Source organism: Carica papaya, chromosome 1 (assembly GCF_054855325.1).
Source record: "Carica papaya isolate Zhongbai chromosome 1, ASM5485532v1, whole genome shotgun sequence".
Lineage (NCBI taxonomy): Eukaryota > Viridiplantae > Streptophyta > Magnoliopsida > Brassicales > Caricaceae > Carica > Carica papaya.
This window is the reverse complement of record NC_142309.1, coordinates 20,120,528-20,140,073: the sequence shown is the minus strand read 5'-3', so window position 1 is coordinate 20,140,073 and position 19,546 is coordinate 20,120,528. Positions and strand designations below refer to the sequence as shown.

The following is a 19,546-nucleotide window of genomic DNA, read 5'->3' as shown; positions in this document are numbered from 1 at the left end:
TCCGATTTCTGATTTTTCTTTCAAAAATACCCCAGAACCTAAATTTTCACCACTTTTTCTCAAAATTATTTTTAATTTAATTTTTAACAAATTTTTACCCCTTTTTTCATTAAATTAAAATAAAATAAGTTAAAATAAATTAAATAAATAATAATTATGTTAAAAAATAAAAATAAGAAAAAATAAAATGTTGGGTGTTACAATGGCCCGTTTCACCTTCATACCGGACGAGATATTGATGGATTGTATTTTTTATATTTATACCGGATGGGATATGGGGATGGCCGGTTAGTTGACAATGTTGAATAAGGGTTCACACGTAGTGGAGACATCCCTATGGCCCCCCATAGATACCAGTAGGCAGATAAAAATAAAAAATTGTTATTTTGGTTAATTGAATATGAAATTATAATATTGTTTGTGTTATTGCGTCTATAGGTCAGTTTTGAAAATTTAGCTACGGTAAATGTACAATAAATAATTTTACTTATGATAAATGAATTTATTTAAATTAAGAACTTCATTAGTTGTTTTTATGATTTTTACCAACATTCATTTCTGTATCGGTGAGTAGTGTGACATTCTTATTGGATTAATGTAACTTACTTTTTCGTTAACCATTTTAGATCAAGATGACCAATATTCAGATCTCGATCTACAAGAGGGTTGCGAATAGAACGTCTAGTTGTTTACTTTCAATTTATTTTTTTAATTTTTTATTGTTCTTTTAAAAGAGTTATTCTCGTAACCCTATTGGATATTCTGAATTATTGTGTAAGAAATGTAAATTCTAATACTATTATCTCGCTTCCGCATTAAATTTATAATTTATTTTCTTTTATGTTCTGGATTGTTACAATTTATGAATTTTTTTAAAATTTATTTCAAGTATATAGTTTTGTTTTATTTTTTTTATAAGAAACTAAATAAATATATTATGTTTTGATACTTTAAAAAATAACTATAAAAAAAACTTTGATCAATTAATTTAAATAATACATTAATAAATTCATAGCAATACTAGGTTTATTTTTCAATGTTATTAATTTAATCATTTAATTAATTAGTTAAAGTCCTTTTTTATTTTTTATTTTTTTTTCAAAATATCTAAACATAATCTAACCATTTTAGTTTTTTCTATTAATAAATTGAAGAAAATTAGATATTTAAAAAAATTAAAAATAACAAAAACTAAATTATTATAAAAAAAACATTATTAATCGCGTTATAACAAGTGTCAAATTCTGAAAATTAATTTATTAATTTACCCTTATTCCATTTTTTTTTTTTTTGTCTATGCTTGAATTTCTCATGTTTGTACTTAAAAATTCAAACACATGCGGAACTTAAATTACAATAAAATCAAATCACATACAAGGGAAAAACAATACTTCACTCTTAATTTTTCAAAAAGAAAATTCCACAAACCCTAAAAGAATTTGTTTATGTTATTGTGTCTCCTACACTTTTAAATAATGCCAAAAAAGTTAATTTTAAATTTTTTTAAAAAATAAAAACAAAAAATAAAAAGACACCCAACAAGAAAAGAGAATTAGCTGTAAACTTTGTTGTGTGCAATAGACGACATTTGTTTACCTTCTACTTTGTCTTCCAAATCTCTGCAATTCTAAGTAAGAAAATTCAAAGCTGTAATAATAATAATGCTTTTAGAATTCAAACTTGACTTTATTGTGATTCTAATAGTGGTTGTTCCCTTACGAGAAGGAGGAGGTGTAACGTTTTATGTTGATTTTGGTGTGGGATTTGCAGAGCTCGGGCAAGACAATTTCAATGTCACCTATGACTTTTTTAATATTCCTGTCTTGTTTTTTCTTCCATGGATAAATTCGATCCTTTGAGGATTCAATTATATCATCTCTGTCGGACTACGCCCACATATATTCCATGATTTGGGTATCCCTTCTGATCAATCAACTTCAATAACTTCGTTATTATGTTAGAGGAATTAATTACATTAGCTTTTCTTTCTGCAGCTTTATTTGAAATTGTAATGAATTTAAAGCTCATTTAAAATGAAAATAACTAGTGTAAATAAAATATGAACACAAGATGGATTAATTAAAAATTAAATGAATATTTTTCCATGGTATATAATCATGTGTTCCTTTAGCCATGCATCTCACAAGACGTTAGAATTAATTAAGTGAGAGAAAATTTACGTTTACAAAAGTTCGAATTAAGTTCAACACAGAAGAAAAAGTTTTTTCAAACTTGTCTTTGGCTTTGATCGTGTATTCTTTGTTTTTATTTATATGATATAATGGAATAATTTTTTCTAGCCAGCCATAAAATTAATTTTTGGTTGGTCGTGTATTTGCTTCTCCCATACGTCTTTCTAATTCTTAACATATCATGGCTTTTGACTCGTGGATTTGATGTAGATACTGTTTGGAAAGGAAGAAAATTTTGAGTCAAAAGAAAATCTTAAATAGTTGTAATTCATTTCAAATTTTGAGGTTCATAAAAATTGTGAAATCTATTTAATATTTTTTATATTTTCTGTAATTATTTTATTTAATATGATATTTGCAAAATGTGCTATCAAAATTATTTATTTTATACATTTTCCGGACAATAAATTAGTGTAAGTTTTAAATTTTTCAACATTTAATTTTTTTTTTCTTCTGCAATTTGCTATAAACCTTCAATTATTTTTCTTTGTTGACTTGTTTGGGATGAATTCATATTTAATTTTTGGAAAAAAATAAATTTAATGAATCAAAAGTAATTAATAAACATTCAACAAAATGTACGTAGGGCCGGTGGCAGTTACTTCTGCCACGACTTTAATCAAATTTGCATCTACCGATGTAAATTACAATTTTCTTGATTTGTCAATACTTTAATTTACTTTCTTACTTCTTCTTTACACACGCACACACATATATATATATATATGTACATAGTTAATGGTAAAGTAGTTGGGAGCTTGATATTCACTTGTAGTTGACTTTTATTATTGATGTTTTTTAAGATTACATTATGACTTAAATTATGCATCATTTGTGTATATATATTATATATGATCTTCTGAAAATTAGTTATTAATTATCACAACATAAGTTTAATATTTTTGTTTTTTATTTGAAATTAATAAATTTAAATTTTATTGTGTATATAAAATTTATTATTTTATAGATATACTGTGTTCTATTATAATACATTTAGTAACACATATATAAAATTTAATTTTTTTTTGTTTGTAAATAAATATACATTAATATAGTAATTTTTTTGATTGATAGTAGAATATTTATATTTATTCTATGAATCTTATAAGTTATAATATTATTACATAATAATTTAGTAATTTTTAATGAAAAATAGTTAACTAATATTTGCAAGTTTAGTAAATGGATAACCCCAGAAACAAATACTGGAAGCTTCTTATCTACCAACATTCAGCAGGCTGACACATGTAACGTTCACATATATATATATATATATGTGTGTGTGTGTGTGTGTGTGTATATTCCCTTTGACTTAAAAAACCTTTGCTAACAAAAGGATCCGAAAATTTATTTATAAAAAAAGAATATTGAAAAATTAATTTAAATTAAACAAAAAATGTTTTTTTTTTTTTTTACCACATAAACTTACGTGAATAAGTGACGTTTTAAACTTTAAGCCCTCTATTATTGACTTTATATGAATTGAAAGTTTTCTACTTGTTATGCCTAAAAAGGAAAAGAATGAAAGGGAGGTCAGTCCATGCCTTGATTTTTTAGGAAACCATGCAATCCATAAGATGTAACAAATAATGGGCTTTATTTATTTATTGGACTCAATTTTAAAATTAATGTATATTGTACTTGGGAAATATTTGGATCTCAAATATGATTAAATAAGTTTTTTTTTTTTTTAATTTTTATCTTTATAAGAAATATTTTATTTTTAAAAAGAAAAAATTAAATTAAAATTTTATCACGTTATAATTATTTTAATTAAAAAAATATTATCAGAATATATCATGATTCAATAATTAAGTCTAATTTAATTATTACAATTATATTAATACATTAATAAATTAAATAATTATAGATTATTAAAAAAATAAAATTCTTATTGATATATATATATATATATATATATGGGTTTGAGACATGACCAAACAAACCTTTATAATTTCTATTATGTATGTGTGTTCGAGGAGGAATTTACTGTTCATATTCTTTATGAAATAATTGGGTTTGGGATTTTGACCAAACAAGCCTTTCTATTTTCAGCTACACATACTACAAGTAATGTGGTCCAATGACAAATTTAATAATTCGGTGGTATTTTGGTTTAAGATTAAAATGTCATGAAATTAGTATTCACAGTACAATCTATAGAAAAAATAAAAAAGATAATATCAAGCATCTAAAAAAATGATATAAATATTAAGATTATCAAAATTCTCAACATGTACATATCACATACGGTGATTGATAATTAATACGAATTGAAAATTTCAATAGTTTCAACTATATATTAATTTTTTTATTTAAAATAATTTATTTACCTTAATGTTTATATATTTTTTTTTAACCTTAATAAGTGGACACGTGTCGTTTCCAAAATGAGGCTGTCCTGGTGGGGGCTAAAAGAATAACACACGGTGAAATTAAGCGGACAAAGACATGTCAGCAAGTGACATGTATTACGCATCGGTAGAAAGACAAATCTACAGGTCGTCGTCAACTTTTTCATCATGGACAATTGACATTCATTTTAAAATATAATTAATATTTTAATTTGAAATGTTTATATATATTGAAGATAGTATGTTAATAATATTAAGAAATATTTATTAAATTGTGAATTTTAATTAATAATTTTTTTTTTTAATGTAGTGGACATTGTTTAGTTATGAAATTATTTAGTTTTGCATTCCACTTTAAAAATAAAATTATCTCAAATTTTTATCAACTAAATTAATTTTCAACCGTTAATCCAATTTCTATTCAATATGGTCAGAAGTAAAATCAACTGCACAATTTCATATTTCTAATCATTCTAATCTATAATGTATAATATCATAATCTTTAATAATAATTTTTTATTTTTATTTTCAAAAAAATCAATCTATTTGTAATAAAATGTATCAAAATTTTAATATTTTCAACTTAAAAACAGATATTGATTCAAACTAATACTTCAATGTGAATTTATTCAATTATTAACCAATGCAACAAAAACAATTCCTTCAACCATGAAATTCTCTTCTTATCCTACCATGCCCTTTTTTTTTTTTTTGGGGCCAGTTTTTTCAAAGTTTTAGCCACCCAAATTCTTATTTTTTTTATTAGATATTTATTACATGAATAATATATCTTATGGTACTCAAAATTTAATCTCATAGATAGAGATAAAGAAATATCCCATTATATTCAAATATTTAAAAAGAAATAAAAAGATTCATTACTCAAACCAAATGTCAAGTGTCATACATACTTGAGAAGTTGTTTTTAGTAATATAAATATTCATATGCAAGTGAAAATATTGAATATATTCACGCACACAATCAAAGAAAAGGAAGGATCCATTTGTCATTGCCTTTAAAAGAAAAATGATTAAATTTAATTATTGGACCAACCATATTTCAACCAAAAATTTGGTGTCTACCTTCCAATTGGATAACCCGTATATGCTACATGGTTAGAATTAGAAATGCCCATGTGGGTATACATTTAGATAATTTCAACTTTAAGAACCATTAATTTCCATCCTCAGAGCTATGATTAAGTGTGAACAACTTAGATTCTTAGATCGGAATTAGTCAAAGTCTTATTACTTGATAAGTAACCAATTGTCAAATGTGGTTATGAGTTATTATGCTTAAGAAATGGTGTGGTAATTTCATGTTGTCAGTGTGATTAATGAATCTTTACTTGTTTAGGAATGCAGTAGCCCGTGTCAAAATTTGATAGAGTTTTAATATAGTAATAAAAGTTGGAATGTAGACAATAAATCGAAAAGGCTAGTTGGAAATTAAACGAAAATAATTTTTTTAATATCAAATAAATTATAATTTTGGTAATCAAATAAATTATATTTTTATTATTCAGTAATTGATATATAAAAAATACAAATATATAGTAATTAAACTTAAAATTGTATGTAAATTTATTATAATATTTATGCATCAAATTAAAAGAAAGTAAAAACTGATTTACCAATTCAAATTTAATTGATTAAATCGATTTAGACCAAAACAGTTAGTAAACCTGAGTTCGTTGAATTGGTTAAGAAACTTAAAGATTGATTTTCCAATCGGTTCATATTTCATTTTCAAATATGGTAAATCAAATTAATTAGTTAACTTATTGTAATTTTTTAGAAACTAATTTATTTAAATAGGAAGCAACGTAAAATAAACAAATTTTGATACATGAATATTCAATTTGATAACTTGCTATTAATTTTTCTTCTGCTTCTAGTAAATCAAAAAGTAACCTCTCACATTCTATTAGAGAATAAATTAGAAAAATGATAAACCCTATGAGTTGTCGCCACAAATTCCATTCCAAAAACTATATTTTGACGACGTGAAGGTCAGTAAGAGTGCCACGTAAGAACCCAAAATTTATGGATTAAGTGGGATCAGAAGCAGGTGGAAGAAAGAGCCAAAACAGAAGCAGTCAACAGAGAAGAATTTGCTCTTAGGATTTCCAATCATGAATATGTTCTTCAATTAGGATTTCTAGTCGTTGTAAGTTGTTTTGAATTATTTGATTTGATTCCATCATGTTATCGTAAAAGTAGGAAAGTCTATTCATTCCTTTTGTATTTAAGAATGTTGAGATAAATAAAAGAGCTAATTGAATTTCCAACAAACAAAACCCTATCAGTTTGTTTCTCACTGTAACCGGAAACAATCTAATTTCCTTCACTCACATTCTCCACTCTGATCAGGACCTATCATTGGTATTAGAGCCTCGCCACCATGACCACCAACAAAGAACGAAAAGAAAATTTGGAGCACAGTCTCGACAACATACAGGACCATCTGAGTCGCATGGAGCTGGGCACGACTGACAAGCTCCAGGATCTGGAAGACACCATTCGGAGACTGACCTATTCGGGCGATGATTCGACCACTTGGCTCAATCGAGTCGAGTAGCTCTTTGAATTTTAGAGAATAGAAGAAGAACACAAGGTGTCATTTGTGGCCTTCCACCTCGACGGTGAAGCCATTCAATGGTGGCTTTGGCTGTACAGGGCATACAAAGAATAAGGGAGGGTGATTTCCTGGACGAGGTTTGTTGAGGAGCTCTTGGCTCGTTTTGGGCCAACTAAAAGAGAAGACTTCGATGAGGCCTTGTCATGCATCAAACAAACATGCCCATTGAAAGACTACTAGCGGAAGTTTGAAAGGCTTGGGAACAAGGTGTAAGGATGGACCCAGCAGAGCCTAGTTTAGACCATTATAGGCGGGCTTAAGCTCGAGATATCGGATGGAATCAGCATGTTTAGGCCCAAGTCTCTTAAGAAAGCAATTGGTTCTAAAAAGTTCTTGATGCATTTGAAAGCATTTTCAGAGAGTCTAATTCTCTCCCACCAGCTAGGGAGATTGATCACATAATCATTTTAAAGGAAGGAACAAAATCCATCAATGTTAGACCATACAGATATACTCACTTTTAAAAGGTATAAATTGAGAGACAAGTCCAAGACATATTGAGATTAGGTATCATCAAACTGAGTATCAACCCCTTTTCATCACTAGTCTTCTTGGTTAAGAAGAAGGATAAAACATAGAGGTTTTGTACTGACTATACGGCATTGAACTCGATCATCATTAAGGATTGTTTCCTTATTCTCACAATTGAAGATATGATTGATGAGTTATATGACGCCACTTTCTTCACCGAACTCGACCTAACATCTAGATACCATCAAATCAGAATGCACCCTCTAGATACTCAGAAGACAGCATTTAGGACTCACAATGGGCATTACGAATATCTCGTCATGCCCTTTGGTCTATGCAATGCGCCATCCACATTCCAAGCAACGATGAACTCTATATTCAAACCATATTTGAGAAAGTTTGCATTGGTATCCTTCGATGACATCTTGGTTTACAGCCCTAGTTGGAATTATCACGTGGAACATTTACGACAAACTTTTGAGATATTGAAAAACCATGGTTCTTTGTCAAAAGGAAGAAATGTGTATTTGACCAATAGAAATTGGAGTATTTGGGACACATCATGTAACGCCCCGTTTTTTTATTTCTAATGGCGTAGTTTAAAACAAATTCATGATCAAATACAAAAATTTCCTTTCAAATTAGTCACACATAACACTATCACGATCTATTATTCAAAGTCAAGATAGACCTGCAATCATACATGTAATATCGCATGAAACACAACTGTATACACTATTAACAGACACACTATCTACACTACTACCAACTTTTACACATTCAATTCTGCCAATAAAGATCCTTATTCTGTTACTCTCTACATTAGGCTCGGGAACTAGCAACTTCGATCCCGACTCCATTCCTACATCATCTGTGAATAATAAAGAGTGAGTTCATATAACTCAGTACAGTAAAAATTAAGTTACAAATATGATATGCAACAATATGAAACCTAGTATTTCTATATGTACTTCATCACCTAGCCTAAATCCTACCTTATTATCACTATGGGACCACTTAGGACTAAAACTTACTCTGGTATCTTAAATATCATGCATATCAAGTGTGACCGTCTCCTAGCGTCACCCCAAGTGTACAAATATTCTCACCCGTCACCAATATCGGTGACCATAATCCACCTCTCGACCCCTTAATAGGCCACACACACACAGAGTTACCGTTATCTTCCGTCATCAATATTGGCGACCCAATCCCCTATCCGTCGGGGTCTCCGACTATCACCACTATCGGCGATCAACTTACTCCCTCTAGTAATGACAACCAATATCAGCGTCCTCCTATAGGATATACACTAATATTTAACAAACACACAACAACAATGTCCCCTTGCCAATCACTAAATTTACAGCAGCTACATCAACCTATATGTAATTCACACCACGCAGCTAGACCACACCTCACACCCCCACTCTACAGACCTCCCTTTCCTACTCTCTAATTTTCCAGCATACACACGCTCCTTCCTACCTCTACTTACAACCACACAACATTTCTTCTCTTACACCAATTGCATTCTCTCACAGAACTCCTCATTCTCCCTCTTCCTGTAGCCTACTCTAAGTATTCCTACTCACAATCACACTCCTCTCTCTCACAGACCTCACTCACACAACGCATTTCTCCTTCTCTCTCTTTCCGCGGCCTCCTATATGTGTACTCACACAAATCTCCTCTCTCTCACTAATTTCACTCACACACCGCAATCCTTCTCTCTCTTTCTGCGGCCTCTTCTATATACCGCCACTCATACTCACTCAAGGTCTCATTTCCCATACGGATCTCACTCTCTCTCACTAATCTCACTCACACACCGCACTCCTTCTCTCTCCTTCCGCAGCCTCCTCTGTATACCACTACTCATACTCACTCAAGGTCTCTTTTCCCACACGGATCTCACTCTCTCCTCTCGCGGCCTCCTCCATGAACATCCTTCAATCTTCCACAGTTCCACCTACCATCCACACCCGTCTGTTTCCTGAATCATGGTCTTCTACTCTATATCCTAAATAAAACCAAATTTCTCAACTAAAATTGGAATCTCAAATCCACACCACCACACATGAAACTTAAGATTATCGTACCTCCCATTTACATCTTTCTTCCTCCCGCTGCTCGCACCGTCACCGTCCTCTTTCTTCTTCTCTCTCTCTCTTCTCGTTCTTCCCCGCTCCGGCTCCTCTCTCTCTCTCAAACCTTATCTTCCCCTCCGCTCTCTCTCTTCTTTGTTTTCTCTTTTTCCTTTTCTTCCCTCTTTATTTTTTCTCTTTTCTCTTTTTTTTTTTTCTTTTTTTTCCTTTCCCTTCTCCTATTTATACCTCACCTGCCTTTCATGCTGCCCGTCCATCTTAACTCATCCCAACCGTCCACTCCCTCCTCTCAAAACGATGTCGTTTCCTCCTCCTCTTCTCCAAACGACGTCGTTTTCCTGTATGGCTATCACTATATACCCATATATACATACACAAAAGTGTCTTTTTTTTCCTCAGTTACTACATATCATTACCCCATTAGGGGTCAAGATTGATTAGGGAAAAGTACAAGCTATGCTGAAGTGGCATCGACCATAGTCTATTACTGAATTGAGAGGTTTTCTCGGGTTAACCGGCTACTACAAAAAAGTTTTTCGGAATTATGGTGTATTGGCCCAACTTCGCACGCAACTCTTGCAAAAATGAAAGTTCCAACAGGACAACAAAGCCGAAACTACCTTCGAAGGATTAAAGCAAGTAATGATGACATCACCCACCCTAACCTTACCCAATTTCAGTGAGCCATTTACCATAGAGACAGATGCATCAGGAAATGGTATTGGGGTTATCCTCACTCAACAAGGGCAACCAATAGCATACATGAGCAGGGCACTAGGGGTTTCTAAGCAAGCATGGTCAATATACGCAAAAGAAATGGTAGCAATCGTAGTGGCAATTCAAACTTTGAGACTATACCTGTTGGGCCACAAGTTCTTGATTCAAACGGATCACTGATGTCTTAAACACCTCTTAAGCCAATGCATCGCAACGCCGGAACCATAAAAATGGATATCTAAACTCTTCAGATATGATTATGATATTGTCTACAAGTAAGAGAAAGAAAATAAGGCCGCACATGCACTTTACAGATGGGGTGATGAACCTTTTTTAGATGCCTTGTTTATTTATGAGTACCATCTCTTGAAAGATATCAGAAAAGAAACAACATAATACTCGTATATGCAACGAATAAGTACCATGGCTCATGATAAACCAGGGGGGCCCTATCAATGGAAAAATGGACTACTTCATTACAAACATCGGGTCATAATTCCACCAAGGTTCAAGATTATTCCCCAACTGCTCCACGCATACCACGACTCTCAGTTGAGGGGACATTCCGGAGTTTTGCGAATTTACAAACGGCTGGCATAATAATTTTACTCACCCACAATGAAGCACGTAGTCCAACATTATGTGGTAGCATGTGAAATTTGTCAAAAAGCTAAAATTGAGACTCTCTCATCAGTTGGCCTCCTATAGCTGCTACCTATTCCCTGCTAAGTATGGGGCGATATCATTATGAATTTTATAGAAGGCCTACCAAGCTCTAATGATAACGATACTATGCTGGTGGTAGTTGATCGTCTAAGTAAAATTGCTCACTTCTTAGCCTTATCCCATCATGATACTGCCAAGATAGTAGTCGAGAAATTCATAGAAGGTGTGGTAAAATTGCATGGCATGTCAAGGACAATAGTCAGTGACAAAGACCTTATTTTTATCAGTAAGTTTTAGAATGAGTTCTTCAATAAGTTGGGGACGCAATTAAAAATGAGTTCCGTCTACCATCCAGAAACAGACGGCCAATCTAAAGTGGTCAATCGGTGTGTAGAACAGTATCTCAGGTGCCTAACTCATCAACGACCCCGAAAATGACATCCTCTTCTCTTATGGCCAGAATTTGATACAATATCACCTACCACTCCTCTATTGGGATAACACCTTTCCAGGCCCTCTATGGGCAAGCTCCACCTATCATTCCATTCTACTAGAATGGTATGACACTGGTTCATGAAGTTGACCACCAATTGACAGAAAGAAATGACCTCTTGCAACAACTCAAGGCTAATCTCCATGCCGCAAACAATCACATGCAACAAACAGGTGATAAGAAACGACAACATATTGAGTTTCAAGAAGGAGATTGGGTCTTTCTAAGACTTCTTTCGTACTGCCAACAGTCTGTTTTTAAGAGGGCAATGCAAAAACTGGCTTGTCGATTCTATGGACTATACTAAATTAACCAACACATCAGTGTTGTGGCCTACAACCTCAAGCTACCAAAAAGTCCTGCATCCACCCGGTATTCCACATATCACTGCTTAAGTAAAAACTAAGTGATTCAACCTTCCCCACAAAAGAGTTACCAGCCATAACAAACGAGGGCAACATCATTCTCCAACCATAAGAGATCTTGGATACACATTGGGTAAAAAAAGGAGCCAAGTTAGTGGAAGAAAGCCTAGTTTAATGGAAAGGATTACCAGCTGAAGATGCTACTTGGGAATCCACATAAGAGTTGCTGCAACAATTCAACTCGTTGAACCTTGAGGACAAGGTTCGTAAAAAAGGGGGGAGTGATGATAAGCTCCGAAGGTCAGCAAGAGTGCTACGTAATAACCCAAAATTTATGGATTATGTGGGACTAGAAGCAAGCGGAAGAAAAAGTCAAAACAGAAGCAGTCAACAGAGAAGAATTTGCTCTTAGGATTTCTAGTCATGAATCTATTTTTAAGTTAGGATTTCTAGTCGTTGTAAGTTGTTTTGTATTATCTGATTTTTTTTAGATTTGATTCCATCATGTTATCGTAAAAGTAGGAAATTTTGTTAATTCTTTTTGTATTTAAGAACGTTGAGATGAATAAAAAAATAGATTGAATTTCCAACAAACAAAGCCCCATCAGTTTGTTTCTCACTGCAAGCAGAATCAATCCAATTTCCTTCACTCACATTCTCCACTCTGATCGTGACCTATCATTAGCCTCATACTACTATTCAAATGTTACAAAATATACAGACCATGTTAGTATTATTTATCTTACTACAGTTATATAATATATAAAATCAAAATATATCAAAAGGCTCGTAATTATACTAATAGAATTCTACCTGCTATAATTATAATAAAAATTGTGTTTAAATTCATCTCATCCCTTAAAAATTTCTGTTTTAATTTGCTAAGTAATAACTTAATCCTTCAAAAAAACACTCATTGTAGAAATATCATAGGTATTTTAGTTCGTCGTTTTTTATTACGAAAAAAAGTAAATATTCTACTAGCTCATTACTTATAACACAAATTTAGTTTCTTAAAATATATGAAAGAATGACTAAAATAAAAAAAAAAGATATCTTATTTTTCTTTTTCATATTTTTTATGAAAAAAAGTTAGTAGACTAAAATAATAAAAAATTATTTGGTTTTTGATAGTTATTGTTTTAATTGGTAGATAGGAGCATTCTTTGGACACTCTGCAAGGAGGGGGACGCCAAAGACATGACTAATGACTGGAGTAAAGTTGTAACAAGGTAATCTTACGGAAAGGTGTGGTTAGATTACCTCTTTTTTAAAAAGAGCTAATGCTTGTTAGATATTTTGGGCTGACATTGCGCCCATGTTCTTATTATCTTAGATAGAAATAAGTTAATAGGATCATTTTTTTATCCCTCTTCATCCCATGTCGACGCACATGAGGGTACGGGGGCATAAAAGGGATGGAGTTTCTCTCACTTTTGGCTTGGTATAAGGGGCTCATAGTAGGAGCTATTTAGGAACAAACGGAACATTTCTTTCCTAAAGAATAGTTTTAAACGAATAAATAAATAAAAAAGTAATTATTTTTTAATTTAATTTAAATTAATTTCAGTTTTTTATTTGAATTTAATACTTAATATAATAATTAATAATTATTCATAATATAAGTTTGTAATTATATACTAAATATAACATAAGTAAGCATCTCTTATTCAAATCATTCAAAATTTGTGTCTTGACATAGAAATATATAAAATATATGCTATAAACTTATTTACAGCCAGTGTAGTGTTAAGAAATATAAAATATAAAATGGTAGTTACAGTGGAAGCCAAATATTAACAGAAGTAATTAAGTAGATTATAAAAATGAAGTAATAAAGTTGACTGGTGAGGAAACTAATTCTAAACATGATTAAGACGTACGGATAAGATGTGAGTTCGAGGCAAATCCTAATCGAAGAGATCCTTTTCAATTGAGAGTACAGTTTTGGATCTTGCTCACCACAAAACCGCGTTTGGTTCATTTTCACGTACCTCATGGTGACACCCTACATATATACCGCTACTGAAATAATTAATTAATGTGGGTCTGTACTATATATATTATATTTTTATGCACTACTATTAATTAATTATAATTAAATTAATATTTATTTTGGATTAAAGCTCCAGAGGTCAGATATCACCATATATATATATATTATATGAATATTTGATTCTCCAACTAACATGAATTTAATGGGACTTACGTGCGTCTCTTGTGATTCTTATATGTATAAAAAATTTGTACTACTCTTAACAACAACCACTTTCCGGGGAGGGCGACTGTGTATGAGCTGTTCCTCACTTGATAAAACGCGGGAAGGCGGCGTACAAAACGACAATGAGGGTGCTACTCACTTGTCATTTCTACGATAAACCACACCAACTAACAATCCCTCACTGCTTTTCTCTCTCTCTTTTTTTTTTTTTAAGAAAAAAAAAAAATTATGTCGTAATTCAGTTTATTCATTCATTCTTTTTTTTTTTTTTCCAAATTTACTAGTTATTTATTTAAATATATTAGTTTTAGTTTGATAAAAAAATTTAAAGAAATTTATTTATACGTCATTTAAATATATTATGTTATATTTAAATATAAGTGAGTGACACTTATGAATTAAAATTGGATAGAGACTTTGAGTAAGTAGCTATAGAAACCTCAATGGAATAATTAATTAGTATGTTTATAATGTTTATGTACATGTATGTGTGTCTGTTTATATGTACGCAAAAAGTTTATACGTTGTGGGAAAATTAAAAAGTTGCCTTAAAAAGGTATATTTGAAAAAGTCAACATAAGGCGAAGTCCAAACTCCAAAAATTGTATATAATAATTGTGTTATCTTTATAGCAGCAATTGGTAATCTTTTGAAAGATCCACTTTGGTATTAAGTCACTTCATCAGTTGCCAACAAACCTTTTCTTCTCCTCTTCTTAATTAATCCTCCTGACGGTACATCTTCCAAAAATCACACAGTAGTTTAATAAATATACAGCAACGACGTAAATTCATCATCAATTTTTAATTCGTATCAGATTTTGTAACTTCCATCTTAGTATATGTGCTGAAAAAAAAATTATAATTCATAATATAATATCCTACCTAACTGAATATACAAAATTAAAAAATTTTGTTGCATTTTTTAATTTTACAATTAAATAGATAGAGCAAGTCCAAATTAATGTAGCATGAATATCGCAGTCCAGATGCTCTATGAAAACTACAAATAATATAATTGAAAATTACAAATTAAAATTTATTTAAATAATACTAATTTATCTTTGTTTATTATGTATACGGAGAACTCGAATAAGTACGAAGAAAAAAATAAGATTAAAATTTTATTTCAAAATTTACGAGACATATTATCCTAAAGTTTTTTTTTTTTTTTTTTTTTTTTTAATTTATTAGATAAAAAGATAAAAACTACTACCTTATTTATTATCTAGAATATTATTTTTTATTTGACTTGTATATTATTAAAAGACTTATGTAGGGAATATATATAAAAATAAATAAACTTAAATAATGAGAGAAAATTGTTAATTAATTAAACGGATTAATTACTAAGTTGTGTAAAATAGTAGCTATGGCTATAATTAGATTAATTGATTTAGTTAATTTTATATTAGAAAGTATCTTTACAAGTATTATGTCACGGGATATATAGTGATGTAAAGCTTGTTACCCCCATTTCTGAGAGAATAGGAGTGCATGCTGTCACCCAGCTTTCACGATAATCACATTTCTGCTACTATAAATGGATAGCTTTGTTTATTATAATTAAGGTTAATTATTACTAATTAATTAGATTATAATCCTCAAACTTTGATGACATTAGCATGTCGGTCATGTGTTTTCGTCAATTTTTTAAACGCACATATATATATATATATATCTATACACTCATGCAATATTTATAATTTAGCTGACTAATACAGAGTCTATATTAGTTATTGATTATTACTTAATAGTTAAAGTAATTCATAAGCACGTACACAAATTTTTGTGAAGAAATATAGAAAACTAGGACTTAGTATGTAGTAATTGAGGTAATACTATTGTAATGTATAATATGTATGTATTTGGCAGTACATGTAGGCCTCAGTTTAACTATACAAGTGAGAAAATGACAGACACAAGTAAAACTAAAATGACCTCCCCCCCCCCCATCCAACTTATTGGGGCTTAGGTTCCTCTTCAATCTGGGATTCTGACATTTAAATCTCTCAAATTCATATAAAAAGTAATTTACGTACACTTATAATCTTGTGAGTTACATAAAATTAACCTAAATTCTCCAACATTTATCAGTTTTATTAGACTCATTATTTTGCAGATTATATAGAAATTAACCCAAATTTTCGAACACTTATCCATCTTCATTTAAATTGATGTGGTATTATTTGATCTGTTTTATTTAGTGGTTAGTAGTGTTTTTAAATTATTTCGTTAATGTTGTTTTTCACTGTAGAAAAAGAAAACCTCATTAATATTTACAATAATATATTCCAAATTATATGAGAAGAAGCTCACGTACACACACACACACACACAACAGGAAAACGCAAAGGAAATTAAAGTATGAACAGAAAAGAGAATGATTAAAAAAAATTGAAATTAATTTATAAAAATGAATATTAGAGTAGTCTCTGCTTGTCAAAAGAATGCGCACCGTCAATTCGTAAGTAACTCATCTTGTCGGAGAAATGTCTCTGTTACTCTTTTCTCTTTCCACGCACTCTATATATATATATACCTCCATCTTGCTTCCCTCCATATCCAAAATCTCTCCAACACAAAACCTCTTCCTCTCTCTCTCTCTCTCTCTCTCTCTCTCCCTCTCTCTCTTTTTCTCTCTCAGTACTGATCGTTATCATAATCACATTTTTATATATACATATATACGCAAACAGACTAACTGCACTTCAAGGTGATCATCCTTTCCATCAGCTAGTTGAAAATGTTGTCCAAGAAGGTAACCTTCGACTCCCATGGACAGGACTCATCCTACTTCTTGGGATGGCAAGAGTACGAGAAGAACCCTTATCACCCTACTCAAAATCCTACTGGGATTATCCAGATGGGTCTTGCTGAGAATCAGGTTAGTACTCCACCTTCCATATACATACATACTTACGTATATGTTTTATATGTAATGCATGGAGAAACACGCGAGGAACATACAAGAAATGGGCTATGATTTTTGTTTAAGATCATTACCAACTTTCTATTCAAATTTCTTTCTCAGTTAATTAATTTGGGCTGTATAATTAACAAAGTATGTATATATATTCTATATGTATTTGCAGCTTTGCTTTGACCTCCTGGAATCATGGCTATCGACCAACCCTGACGTGCTGGGCTTGCAGAATAGAGGAGAATCAGTGTTCAGAGAATTAGCTCTCTTTCAAGATTACCATGGCTTGCCTGCTTTTAAGAATGTAAGTAATTTAATAATTTAATTAATTAAGCCTACTTTTATTCTAATTAAACTTGTAATAAAGTAATTAGTGATATAATACTATGCAGGTGCTTGTTGATTTCATGTCAAAAATAAGGGGAAATAAAGTAACATTCGATCCAAACAAGCTGGTTCTCACTGCTGGTTCAACTTCAGCTAATGAGACTCTTATGTTTTGCCTCGCTGATCCTGGCGACGCTTTTCTTCTTCCTGCTCCATATTACCCAGGGTAATTACTCAATTACTAAGTAGTTACTAATTAATTAATAATTAATTAATTAAGTGTATTGATTAAACTTTTTTAAAAAATTTTCAGATTTGACAGAGACCTTAAATGGAGAACCGGAGTTGAAATTGTACCAATTCATTGCTCGAGCTATAATGGCTTTAGAATAACCATGTCTGCATTAGACGAAGCGTATAACCGAGCTCAGAAGATGAACCTCAAGGTCAAAGGAGTACTCATCACCAACCCCTCAAACCCACTAGGCACCACCGTGACCCGCGATGAACTCAATCTCCTACTCACTTTCGCCATTGACAAAAAGGTTCATATAATAAGTGACGAGATCTACTCAGGAACTGTGTTTGGCTCGCCCGAGTTCACAAGTATTGTGGAAGCCGCCATGGATAAGAACCTTCAAGAAACTGATGCATGGAACAGGATTCACGTCGTTTACAGCCTGTCAAAAGACTTAGGCTTGCCGGGATTCCGAGTCGGCATGATTTACTCCAACGATGGAACAGTGGTTTCCGCTGCCACGAAGATGTCAAGCTTCGGACTCGTTTCTTCACAAACTCAGTACTTACTGGCAAACATGCTCGCAGACGAGAAGTTCGCCGGAAAATATATAGAAGAAAATCAGAGAAGGTTGAAGAAGAGAAGGGAGATGCTTGTTTCCGGGCTGAAAAGAGCGGGAATCGAGTGTTTGGACAGCAATGCAGGACTATTTTGCTGGGTAGACATGAGACATCTCCTTCATTCCAACACTTTCGAAGCCGAGCTCGAGCTATGGCGGAAGATTGTATGTGAAGTCAGACTGAATATCTCGCCTGGTTCGTCTTGCCATTGTACGGAACCAGGTTGGTTCAGAGTCTGCTTCGCTAACATGTCCCAAGAAACTCTTCACGTAGCCATGCAGCGGATTTACAAAGCTTTTGCAGAGTCCGCCATTGTTGGGTCTAAAGCAACCTCTGGAAGATGCTCGACACAGCAGATTTACTGGAATTCGAGGAGGAGATCACTTATTACCAAATGGGTTAATAAGTTGTCGTCGTGTGATGGTCAAGCAGAACGTTAAGGTTTTTTTTTTGAGAAGAAGTCAGTTTAAGGGGGAAGTTAATTAATTAATTAATTATTAAAAATACACGTACGAATAAAGCGCATTAATTAATTAACTATTCGTTGACGACGTCGTTTCTTGTATGAGTTTTTTAATGGTTCCATCGTCAAGGATGGTTCCATTTTTTGCTTTTGTCCTGAAGCAAGCTTTTGTTTTCTCTAATTTATATATAGAGAAAAAAAGTTAAATTATATTAATCTGTATTTTTTGTTTTATTATACGGATAATGAGAGATTATGTGGATTAATTAGCCTTAAAATATTATTAATTAATTTTTTTTTTCTGTACTGTTCTTTGCAGACAATGATGTTATTTAATTAAATAAAAAAGGCTTTAAGAAGTTCTGGATTGGGCCTTCTTCAATTTAGTTCGGAGTTTTTAATTTACCTAATTACTTAATTATTCGAATAAGTAGTAATTAATCTGGACAATCATATTATTGTCCCAGCACTCATACATATGTATTTTAAATAAAATAATTCCACCTAAAAAATCCAAAAATTTCTTTTTGCTCTCAACTCTCCACGTAGTGCTAGACTTTGAAGACAAAAAAGTACACACGTGATTTTTTTAATTCTAATTATTTAAATTAAAACAGAAATCAAAGAAGAGAGAGAAACTTCCCATATGTATTTGAAAAAATCAAAACAATTTGAAAACTTAGAATACTATTTGGTATTAATTTTTGCTTTTATTTTTTTGAAAATTTATTTAGAGTTGAGTCACAAA

The 19,546-nt window shown here is 31.6% G+C and overlaps 1 protein-coding gene across 1 annotated transcript; it reads left to right on the top strand.

The window, feature by feature from the left end:
- Positions 1 to 16,807: 16,807 nt before the first annotated feature.
- Positions 16,808 to 19,058, top strand: ACS11 (1-aminocyclopropane-1-carboxylate synthase 11). The gene is made up of 4 exons (XM_022036801.2): positions 16,808 to 17,114; positions 17,323 to 17,454; positions 17,543 to 17,703; positions 17,791 to 19,058. The coding sequence occupies exons 1-4, from the start codon at positions 16,974 to 16,976 to the stop codon at positions 18,773 to 18,775; spliced, it is 1,419 nt and encodes a 472-aa protein (XP_021892493.1). The 5' UTR covers positions 16,808 to 16,973; the 3' UTR covers positions 18,776 to 19,058.
- Positions 19,059 to 19,546: the final 488 nt, after the last annotated feature.

Coding starts and splice junctions, on each gene's coding strand:
- ACS11 (XM_022036801.2), top strand. CDS start 16,974: ATGTTGTCCAAGAAGGTAACCTTCGACTCCCATGGACAGGACTCATCC. Junction 17,115..17,322: donor TGGGTCTTGCTGAGAATCAG/GTTAGTACTCCA, acceptor ATGTATTTGCAG/CTTTGCTTTGACCTCCTGGA. Junction 17,455..17,542: donor GCTTGCCTGCTTTTAAGAAT/GTAAGTAATTTA, acceptor AATACTATGCAG/GTGCTTGTTGATTTCATGTC.